General features: G+C 41.9%; 1 protein-coding gene across 1 annotated transcript; it reads left to right on the top strand.

The window, feature by feature from the left end:
- Positions 1-2100: 2100 nt before the first annotated feature.
- Positions 2101-8803, top strand: GJC3 (gap junction protein, gamma 3, 30.2kDa). Its single transcript, XM_011943855.1, has 2 exons — positions 2101-2881; positions 8469-8803. The coding sequence occupies exons 1-2, from the start codon at positions 2101-2103 to the stop codon at positions 8525-8527; spliced, it is 840 nt and encodes a 279-aa protein (XP_011799245.1). The 3' UTR covers positions 8528-8803.
- The last annotated feature ends 3430 nt before the right edge of the window (positions 8804-12233 follow it).

The following is a 12233-nucleotide window of genomic DNA, read 5'->3' as shown; positions in this document are numbered from 1 at the left end:
GTTTTGACACAGTATGGAAGCCCTCCACAGAAGCTAAGCAGATGTGCAGCCTGCAGAACTGTGAGCCAAATAAACCTCTTTATAAATCACCCAGCCTCAGGTACTCCTTTGTGGCAACACAAAATGGACTAAGACACTTGGTAAAGGCTCCATCTCTTAATACTATCACACTGAGTACAGCACTTCCACCTTATCTGTGGGAGATATGTTCCAAGACGTCCAGTGGATGCCCAAAATTGTGGATAGTACAAATACATATACTATGGTTTTTTCCCCATATGTACATCTCTATGATAAAATTTAATGACAAATTAGCACAGTAAGAGATTAACAACAATAACTACTAATAAAATAGAACAATTGTGGCCAGGCGTGGTGGTTCACACCTGTAATCCCAGCACTTTGGGAGGCCGAGGCAGGTGGATCACAAGATCAGGAGATTGAGACCATCCTGGCCAACATGGTGAAACCCTGTTTCTACTAAAATACAAAAAGTTAGTCCAGCGTGGTGGTGTGCCCCTATAGTCTTAGCTACTTGGGAGGCTGAGGCAACAGAATCACTTGAACCCGGGAGGCAGAGATTGCAGTGAGCTGAGATTGCACCACTGCACTCCAGCCTGGTGACAGAGCGAGACTCTGTCTCAAAAAAAAAAAAAAAAAAAAAAAAATTGTAACAATATGCTGGCATCACTACTCTTGCTCTTTGGGGGCTATTCTTAAGTAAAATAATGGTTACTTGAACACAAGTACTGATAGTCAATCTGATAACCAAAATGGTGATTAAGTCACAAACTGGCAAGGAGCGTCTACAGCGTGGATACCCTGGACAAAGGGATGATTTGTGAATCCTGGGTGGGATGGTGTGAGATTTCATCATGCTACTCAGAACAGCACACAATTTAAAACATTAATTTTATATTTCTGGAATTTTCCATTTAATATTTTTGGACGTCGGTTGACTGTAGGTAACTGAAACTGTAGAAAGTGAAACCGCAGATAAGAGGGGGGACTACTGTACTAGGTTCTAACATATGAATCTTGATCATCATTCAGACCATACCACATGGTCTTCTGGGTGTGAGGATAAGCAGATGAGTGAGAATTTAGGCTAAATGGGGACGGTTTGAAACAGCCGCTGGGCATTGAGGAAGGCAGCTGATTAGGACAAATATAAAGATGGTGAACTTGGGCTTGTAGCCTTGTGGTATTTTGGCTGGGGAACAGAGGGATTTCTGAAACCTATCCTTGATCATGGTCACCTGTCACCATGAGGGAGATATATGCCCAAGGAACAATAGCAAGTGGGGGTCAAAATCTGAATTTCTATCTTGTCAGTTCTGGCTCTGGCCCCAAATCCTATAGTACATACTTCTGGTAAATTCTGCTGGGTTACCTTCCAGCTGTTCTCTTCTTCCTCAGCTTGTAAGGCCTAAGATCCTCAGACTAAAGCAAGCCTCGATGCTTGGTCTGTTCATTTCATCCATCACATCTAGCCCCGTAACCTAACTACCTCTCAACTTTACCACTGTGATGGGAGGAGAGGACATCCAGACACACCTGTGATAATCCAAGGGCACGGAGACAGAGAAAAGAAAACAGCAAGAGAATGCACATTCCCTCTCAGCATCAGCACTGATTTGCTTAAGATGATGCTGTTAGTAGCACCAGGCCTGGCAGCCATCAGCTAGGGAGTCAATAGCTTTCGAAGGAAAATTAACGAAACATCCCAGTCTACTCTCTTACGTTTAGCCTTTGGGAAAGGGAGAGTGGGAGGGAAGGAGGGAAAGAGACAGATGAAGATGTATCCTGATCTCTCCAACCTGAGAGTTCCTCTCCACTCCAGCAGTACAGAAGGGGAGGACAGAAGAGAGAGCCACACCACACACACTCACTATTATTATTTCATAGATGATTTCATTAAGTAGTAAAGAGGTGAGATCAGAGTCTTGGTATTTAATCAGTTAGATACTTGAAGAGGAGTAAAAAAGCTTGCCTTCAGTGATCCTTGGATTAGAAGCATTAGAAGTGACAAGGTAGACTGGAGCTCCCCCTGCAGGACAGTGAGCAACACTGATCCCTTGTCCTCTGCTCCAAAACAGGATGTGTGGCAGGTTCCTGCGGCGGCTGCTGGCGGAGGAGAGCCGGCACTCCACCCCCGTGGCGCGCCTCCTGCTTCCCGTGCTCCTGGGATTCCGCCTTGTGCTGCTGGCTGCCAGTGGGCCTGGAGTCTATAGCGATGAGCAGAGTGAATTCGTGTGTCACACCCAGCAACCGGGCTGCAAGGCTGCCTGCTTTGATGCCTTCCACCCCCTCTCCCCGCTGCGTTTCTGGGTCTTCCAGGTCATCTTGGTGGCTGTACCCAGCGCGCTCTACATGGGTTTCACTCTGTATCACGTGATCTGGCACTGGGAATTATCAGGAAAGGGGAAGGAGGAGGAGACCCTGATCCAGGGAGGGGAGGGCAACACAGATGTCCCAGGGGCTGGAAGCCTCAGGCTGCTCTGGGCTTATGTGGCTCAGCTCGGGGCTCGGCTTGTCCTGGAGGGGACAGCCCTGGGGTTGCAGTACCACCTGTATGGGTTCCAGATGCCCAGCTCCTTTGCATGTCGCCGAGAGCCTTGCCTTGGTAGTATAACCTGCAATCTGTCCCGCCCCTCTGAGAAGACCATTTTCCTGAAGACTATGTTTGGAGTCAGTGGGTTCTGTCTCTTGTTTACTTTTCTGGAACTTGTGCTTCTGGGTTTGGGGAGATGGTGGAGGACCTGGAAGCACAAATCTTCCTCTTCTAAATGCCTCCCAACTTCAGAGAGCACCAGAAGACACAAGGAAGCAACCGATAGCCTCCCAGTGGTGGAAACCAAAGAGCAGTTTCAAGAGGCAGGTGAGAAGGATACCCTCTCTTCCTGTCACTGATGTCTGTGTCCTGATGATCTACTCACCCTTTTGGGAAGTACAACTTCTCCATGTTACAAAGTAGGTAACCAGGTTCTAGGCACATGTGTTCTGACCGCCACTCCCAACCCTTTTCTTTGTTCTCTCTTGCTCTCAAAATCTATTGCAATGTCCATCCCCATCAACTTGATGGTTCCTTCCAGTGAACGAGGACAAGAGTGCTGTCCGTTGTCCCTCCTGAACTTCCATTTAGGTCTCTCTCCACTTAGGAAAAATCTCAGCTTCTTCTTGATTCTCTACTTTGCGGAGTTATAAAGACACCTGGCTTGCCTGAAGGAAACCCTATGATTGAATCTTCTTCCCAACATCCAGTGAGTGGGGATTCATGTCTGTGACAAATTAGAGGCTGTTGAAGGATCTCTAAGGGCCCCGTGGGCCATGTAGTCTAAAGCATTTCCTGACTGTGCCTTTTCACTGGAATTTTCTGGTGTCAGCATCACAATTTTTATGGGCTTGGTTCAAGAGTCAGCCAGCAGAAGCCTCCCTGAACTGTCTCTCTCCTCTGCTCTGCTCAATAAATATTGATGAGCATTCCTCATCAATATTTGATGTTGCTTCCTGTTGGCATTCCTGTTGCTGAAGATAATGCCCCTTCCTGTCTCGGTGGCTTCATTTACCTCTTTTCTGTTTTTCCACATTCTCTGCTCCCCTTATCATCAAAGTTTTGTAAATGAATGCCCCTCAGACTTGCAGCATATGTCATAAGCCAGAAACTCTGGGCTTCAAGCATATATAAGTCAGTGTCCTTTAATATCTAGAGATTTATTCAATTGCCCAGCCATATCCTTAAGGAAGATTACTGTGAATTCAGGGGCTTAGGCCCCCTTGATCACTGATAGCTCTGATTTCTGCTCAATTCTCATTCTTCATTTCTGCAGTTCTCGTTGCAGCTGTTAGAATTGTCTCCAGCACAGCAGCAACTCATATGCTGGACCAGTTCCTACTTTTTAAGTTCATAACCCTCAATGCCACACAAAAAAGGCACTAGAGTTCTACTGCTGATTTGGGAGTAACAGCAAGGGAGGCTGATATCACAGTGTGATTTGGCAGATAATTGGAATCTGAATATCAGCCTTCTTGAGTCTCTTAAGTCATTTCTGTTGGACAGTGTTCTATCCTTTTTTTTTTTTCTTCTTCTTCTTCTTCTTCTTTTTTTTTAAACAGAATGCTGCCCCCTTTTCTTAGTTTTCTCTTGCCCTGAAATTCTCAACAAAAGCAGTTATCTAGTGTTTTTTTTTTTTTTTTTTTTTCTCTTTCCGAATCCCAAGTTATTCCTAAGTAAGTTAGGGGTTCCCAAGGGACACTTTCGCAATAACCAGGAAAATTTTTTTTTCTTCCTGCTACACAAGTTCTTCAGAAGAATCCCTCATTCACTGTAGCCAGAGCCCAGCCAAAGTGACCAAGGAAAAATGCAAATGGCATCATTTGGAATTCTTCCTTATACCACCCCTTTTAAAACAGCTTTATTGAGATATAATTCATATACCATATGATTTATCCACTTAAAGTGAGGCAGGAGAATAGGGTCTGGAGGCAAGGAACCTAAGGCTATTTCACACCGATTTCCTAGGACGAAAACGAAAGGAAAACCCTAACTTTCCATGCCTAAGTAACAAAAGGACCAGAGGCTACTCCCTTTGCAACCCCCCTCCACAACCTTTTCTGGTGGAAGGAATCACAGGAGATGGGAAATTGCCTGTCCCCAAAAAATCAGGCTGTTTGCAGATAAGTCTTCCTTTGCAACCTTGTAATTTCACCCTAGCCTCTGATTGGTTGCTTTCTGCAAAGCATGAACTGGCCAATGGGAAACTTCTAGTGGGTATTTGGAGCCAAGAAGATCCTGTATCCGGGCCCTTGAGCCGCTGCTCGGGTTGCTCCCACAGTGTGGAGTGTACTTTGGTTTTCAATAAATCCCTGCTTTATTCATTCTTTGCTTTGCTAGGCATTTTGTCCAATTCCTTGTTCAAAATGCCAAGAACCTGGACAACTCGCAGTTATGACCCTCTACTGGAGACAAAAGTATACAATTTTTTTTTTTTTTTTTTGAGACGGAGTCTCGCTCTGTCGCCCAGGCTGGAGTGCAGTGGCCGGTTCTCAGCTCACTGCAAGCTCCGCCTCCCGGGTTTACGCCATTCTCCCGCCTCAGCCTCCCGAGTAGCTGGGACTAGGCACCCGCCACCTCGCCCGGCTATTTTTTTGTATTTTTTAGTAGAGATGGGGTTTCACCGTGTTAGCCAGGATGGTCTCGATCTCCTGACCTCGTGATCCACCCATCTCGGCCTCCCAAAGTGCTGGGATTACAGGCTTGAGCCACCGTGCCCGGCCAAAAGTATACAATTAAATAACCTTCAGTATATTCAGAGTTGTATATCCATCAACACTACCAATTTAATAACATTTTCATCAACTTAAAAAAACCCTACTCCCTCATGTTACTCTCAACCTCTGATTGTCACCCAAAATATGCAACCATCCTATGGTTTTGTCTCTATTGGTTTTCCTACTCTTTCATACAAATGGAATCATGCAATATGTGGTCTTTCACGCCTGGCTTCTTTCACTGAGCATAACTTGAGGTTCACTCATGTTGTGGCATGTTTCGGTATTACATTCCTTTATATGGTTGAATGTTATTCCATTGTTAGGATATACCACATTTTGTTTAAGGATAGGCCACATTTTGTTTATACACTCTTCAGTTTCTGGACGTTTGGGTTGTTTCCATTTTTTGGCTCTTATGACCACCGCTGCTGTGAACATATGTGTACCACTTTTTTTTTTTTGGATGGAGTCTCACTCTGTCACCCAGACTGGAGTGCAGTGGTTGATCTTAGCTCATTGCAACCTCCACTTCCTGGGTTCAAGCGATTCTCCTGCTTCAGCCTTTTGAGTAGCTGGGACTACAGGCGTGCACCACCACACCTAGCTGATTATTGTATTTTTTGTAGAGACAGGGTTTTGCCATGTTGGCCAGGCTAGTCTCAAATTCCTGACCTCAGGTGATCTGCCTGTCTCAGCCTCCCAAAGTGCTGGGACAACAGTCCTGAGCCACCACACCTGGCCTCAGTTTTAGGGTTGTGTGAACATGTTTTCAGTTCTCTTGAATACCCAGGAATAGAATGTTTGGGTCATAAGGAAACTCCACGTTTCAACTTTTGAGGAACGGACAAACTGTTTTCCACAGCAGCTGCACTATTTTTACATTCCTATCAGCAATGTGGGAACACTTTTTATTTATCTATTAAATTCTAGCCATCCTAGTGGGTGTGAAGTGGTATCTCATTGTAATTTTGATTTGCACTTGCCTAATGGCTAATGACATTGAACATTTTCCATGTGCTTAGTGGTTATTTGTATATCTCCTTTGGAGAAATGTCTATTCAAATCCTTTCCCCATTTATAATTAGGGCTTTTTTTTTTTTTTTGTATTTTTGTTGTTGCATTGTAAGAGCTCTTTATATATTGTGGGTATTAGATACTTATTGTATGTATGATTTACAAATATTTTCTCCCATTCTATGATTGTCTTTCACTTTCTTGATAGTGATGCACAAAAGCTTTAAATTTTGATGAAGTCTAACATCCATTTTTTCTTTTGTTGCTTATGATTTTTGTGTATTACCTAAGAAATGATTGCCTAATTCATAGCTATAAAGATTTATGCCTATGTTTCCATAAGAGTTTTATAGTTTCAGCTTTTACATTTAGGTCTCTGGTTGGTTTTGAGTTAGTTTTTGTGTATGGTGTAAGATAAATGTCAAACTTTATCTTTTGCATATGGATATTCAGTTGTCTCAGCATTATTTCTTTTTTAAAAACCTTTTTATTTTAATGGGTACATAGTAGGTTATATATTTATGGGGTATACAAGGTATTTTGATACAGGTATGCAATGTGTAATAATCACACCAGGGTAAATGGGGTATCTATCACCTCAAGCCTTTTTAGCCTCTGTTATAAACAATCCAATTATACTAGCTATTTTATAATGTACAATTATTTTTGACTATAATCACCCTGTTGTGCTATCAACTACTAATTCTTATTCATTCTTTCTATTTTTTGTACCCATTAACCATCTCCACTTTTCCCCCCTACCCTTCCCATCCTTGGTAATCATCAAAGAAGATACATAGATAATAAGAAAGCACATGAAAAGATGTTTAACATCATTTATCATTAGAGAAATGCGAATTATTGACGTTAGGGTTAGGGAAGAGAAATACAAGATAATACTGGAGGATTTTGTAGCAGTAGAAAGTAAGAAAGTGCTACTCCCTCTTCCCCACAAAATGACAGGAGTTTGTCAAAGGGACACAGGTGTCAACTGAAAAAGCTCCCAGTGGCCAACACAGGAATAATCTCAGCAGTAAAATAAACAACGTAGTATTGGATTATAACCCGAAGTATAAAACAAGAATCAATGAGTTCATAATATAAATAATTGAATAAATAGGAGATAACTGACAAATTTCTCATGCAGAAGAATGTAGATACTCCACCGCAAGGAGGTGAAATATAACTACTCACTTTTTTTTTCTTCTTTTGAGATGTAGTTTTGCTCTTGTTGCCCAGGCTGGAGTGCAATGGCACGATCACTGCAATCTCTGCCTTCCAGGTTCAAGCAGTTTTCCTGCCTCAGCCTCCTGAGTACCTGGGATTACAGGCGTGCACTACCATGCCTGGCTAATTTTTGTGTTTTTAGTAGAGATGGGGTTTCACCACGTTGGCCAGGTTGGTCTCGAACTCCTGACCTCAGGTGATCCACCCATCTCAGCCTCCCAAAGTGCTGTGAGCCACCGTGCCTACCAGCTACTCCCTTTTTAGGCATGGGCTGCACATAGTGACTTCCCGCTAAACAGTAAAATAGGGGGAAAGGGGGAAGAATAGCTGTACAGGCGAGAAACCCGTCAAATACTACCTCAGCTGGGTGATCAAGGTTAACATCAACAGTGATAAGCAATATTGACAGCATGTACCCTGGATATGATGTGATGATGGTTTTTGTATTTTCCCGTTCTAAAATTTCCATGGGGCTATTCTTTATATTTTCTATTACTTCTCTGAGACTTTTTAACTTTCCATTTGAATAGCTGCTTTATAGTCTTGATAATTTCAACATGTGTGGCAACTTACATTCTGCATCTGTTACTTTTTTTTCCAACGTGAGTTGAGATTTTCCTGGTTCTTCACATGCCAATTAATTTGGATTGTATCCCGGACATTTTGAACGTCATTAGGATGCTCTGGGTCTTGGTTAAGTTTGGTGGAGGATCTTGATATTTATGTTTTAAAAGGTAATTAACCCATTCGGGTTCAAGTCATAAGTTTTGACCAGCCTTCTGAGGTTGTGTTTCCAATGTCAGTTCAGTTTTCAAAGCCTTTGTAGTACTCTTCCGACAGGTCCCACATGGGTGCCACCTAAAGTGTAACCCAGGGTCCTTGGGTTTTTGGGTATGCATGGTGAAAAGTTACCCACTTGTAACTGTTATATCTTGAATTTTTGTTTTAAAAAGTTCCAGGAAGAAGCTCAGCCCAGGAAAAACAAAGACCAGTTGGACCCAGAGACGCCTGAGTTGGAGATGAACTTTGGCCAACTTTCCTCATCACTATACTAAAAATCCTGCCCAAGGAGGAGCTTATTAACCATTTTCTATACATGTGACATATGTAGAAGCATGACCAACAACTGGGACTGCACTGCCTTGACTCCACCTGTACATACAGTGACTCAGCTAACCAGACTAATAAAAGCCATGTTTGCACCGTTGCTCAGGGAGGCAATTCTTTGGGGAATTATTCCCAGTGTCCTCCTTACTTATTGCAAGTAATAAAATCCCCCTGGGAAATCCTCCTTGGTTGTGATCATTGGACTGTCACCTGCCAAGCAATTTAACCCATTCATTGTGTGGGTAATGAAAGGCCAGTCTGGGACATGAGAACTGGGCCCATAGTTCAGTTCTCAAAAGTCTTTGGCATGCAATTTAGGACGAGATTCATCATACCAAAAAAGGGAGATAGTCTCAACAGAATTCTAAAATTACTTAAACATCAGAGGCAGTGTAGAGAAGGCGTACTTGGCGGTGTGGTAGGTTTTCTGACAGAAAACAAAAGATGGATGTAAAATGGAACCAGTCCTTTCTTTCTGAGAATACTGACTGCAGCATTGACCATAGCATGAAGCCAAGCCTATATGGTAAATAAGCTCTTCCTTGGGCAGGATTTTTAGTATAGTGATGAGGAAAGTTGACCAAAGTTCATCTCTCTGAAGTAAGAAATGTAATAAAGGAAACTTTCAGAAATAACAGATCATCTGGAGATGTTGGGCAGTGTATTTGGTAAGTGATAACTACCAGGTATCAATACAATAAGCTTAGTTTGAATACAATAAGCTTAGTTTCTTTTTAAAGAATTTTTCCTGCTCAGTGTTCTCTGAGATCCTTGGATTGGTTTGGTGTCTCACAAATTTTGGAAATTCTCAGCCCTTATTTCTTGATTTGATATTGATGTTTTCCCATCAGTCTTGGATGCTGTGTTCTGTTTCTGTCACTCTTTTTTGTGTGTGTGTGTTTCAGGAATTTCTGTTTACCTACCTTCAAGTTTCATATTTTCCTCAACTCCGTTGAGTCTCCTAATGGGCCTATGGAAGGCATTCTTCAACTCTATATAATTCTTTTTTTTTTTTTTTTTTTGAGATGGAGTCTTGCTCTGTAGCCCAGGCTGGAGTGCAGCAGTGCAATCTTGGCTCACTGCAAGCTCCACCTCTCGGGTTCACGCCATTCTCCTGCCTCAGCCTCCAGAGTAGCTGGGACTACAGGCGCCCACCACCATGGCTGGCTAATTTTTTTGTTTTTTGGTAAAGACGGGGTTTCACCGTGTTAACCAGGATGGTCTTGATCTCCTGACCTCGTGATCCGCCTGTCTCAGCCTCCCAAAGTGCTAGGATTACAGGCGTGAACCACCATGCCTGGCCTTATTTTTTTTAGTTTTATACTTTCCATTTTATGTTTCCTTATAATTTCCATCTATTTGCTAAAATCACCCATCTGAGCTTGCATTTTGTTTACCTTTCCCCTTAGGGCCTTCATCACATTAATCACAGTTGTTTAAAATTATCTGACATTTCTAATGTCTATGTCTTATGAGTCTTGTTCTAATGATTGTTTTATCTTTTTGAACTGTGTTTTTTTCTTGCCTTTCCGTTATGTGTCTTTTTTCTTTCTGTTAAAAGTTGGACATGTTATATATTTTTTTGCTTAAATTGTTTTTTCAATTCCCTCTTCCTAGTATGTAGTAAAATTTATTTTTTATGCTTGGAGATGAGTGTGTCTTTCCTTCTGCTAGGACTTTAGTGCTCTTGAGTGCATAGCGGTGGTTTGGTGGTATCAATCTAGTCAGAAATTGGGCTAGGTTTACAGTTTGTTGTTGTGGTTATCCTCAGTGCACAACAGACTTCAAATTTTTCCAGAGACAGCTTATGTGTAGGGTGTGGGCTTTATTTTGAAAGTACGTTTTAAGGAGGGCTGTATTTATGTCAACTTGACACAGAGTGGACAGTGGTAATTTTGTAATATATCAACTTTGCTAAGCTAAACTATGTTTCCCAGAATTTCCTTTCGTTTCTGGTTAGAATAGCCCAGAAAAGACATGGTTGTGTAAGTCTTGAAGGGCAGAACCGAAGCATCCCTCCAGTTTTATACTTGAAACGGTGGTGCAGGGACACTAGGTGCTACTGCAGCTCATGCACTTTGTAACCAATCAGCTGGTTCTCCTTGTTGGGATGGGGCAGAAGCTTTCCCCTGAGTCATCTTCAGCTTTTTTGATTCCTGAGGCGTGTGCATGTCTAGTCCTGTGGCAAAGAGTGTCAGCTCCTCTAGCAAGGATACTCATATCTTTAAAGTTGGAGACAGTGAAAGAATGACCAACTCGTGTCTTAGGTTACAATTCATTCTTGCTCTTCCCTACTTTATGTTCATCTTCCCTTCTTAACTGCTTGCCCTGCGAACATAAAGAAACATAGTGATTCCACTTCTCTGATTGAACTTTGGCTGGTACACAGACTTATAGACATTTTGTGATGGAGAAAAATTGTGAATTAGGGAGACTCACTTACTAAAGAAGGAAGGTCATCTCTGGTATGGCAGGAATGAAGACATAAGGATTTTAAGGGATTTACCTGAAAATATTTAAATGACTACAGTAAGAGGAATAAATACTTTGCAGGAATGCTGAAACTTCTCATCCAATACTTAGGTAGACATACAGATACACAGATGCCATAAACACTCATGGTAAACATCAGTAACTGTTAAGAGCATTCCTTCCTGCTTGGTCCCTATTAAAGAACCAGATTCCTTCTCCATAGAGTATTCCAATTTACAAAGAAAATCATTCATTAGTTGTCTAATTTAAATGTTTTAGAAATATTCAGTGGAACTTTTAGCAATAACCCCAAAACAGATATCTCAAGAACCCCTTTTTCTAATCATTTAATCATACTACTGAGAAAAATTATTATGGAAAAGGCAGTATTTGATATTGGGACATAAGAAGAATGAAAAATCTGTTAAATAAGCAAAAGCCCATTAGCCTGAGGCTGTTTTGGTACTTGAGTTCTTATATAACAAAATACAACCTGACTTAGTATGTAAACGAACTGAAGTCTAACTTACTATATTTTTTATAGCAAATAGCTGGGTTTCAGCCAATCACGGCTGACCTTCGGCCAACAACAGACAGCCAACTGATCAGACCATGCCCCAATAAGGCAAATGCCTCATCGTATCATTGCCAAATAAGGCAGACACCTAAATGTTAGCTAATCAGGTGATTTCTCTGCTTTGCTTCCTACAAAAGCTAGCAGCTCATACCGCTGGGCAGAGCAGTCTGAACCTCTTTTGGTTCTGAGAGCTGCCCAATTCATGAATTGTTCTTTGTGTAAATAACTTCTATTAAATTTGTCAGTGCAGAGTTTTTTTTTTTTTTCAAACAAATATCATTCACAAGAAAAGGAAAAAAGTGGGAAGAATAAAAAGCAAGGCACCTCAGAAACACAAGATCAAAAATCCACTTAAGGTCATTCCCTGAAACAGGCAAGCATACTATTTGTTGAAAGCCTCCATGGATGTTCTTTGGGATAGCAAAATGGTTGCTACTTTTCAAATAGGATACCAAAAAGGCAATATATCTGCATCTCTGAATCCAAATCATCCCCACGTTAGCCAAACTGCAGGCCTACCAACACAGATCCTTCAAGTCTTCCTGGCATTCCAGGCCCCTAG

Source organism: Colobus angolensis, unplaced genomic scaffold (genome assembly GCF_000951035.1).
Source record: "Colobus angolensis palliatus isolate OR3802 unplaced genomic scaffold, Cang.pa_1.0 Scaffold222, whole genome shotgun sequence".
NCBI lineage: Eukaryota > Metazoa > Chordata > Mammalia > Primates > Cercopithecidae > Colobus > Colobus angolensis.
The sequence above is the reverse complement of the archived record's forward strand: the minus strand, read 5'-3'. Positions and strand labels throughout refer to the sequence as shown.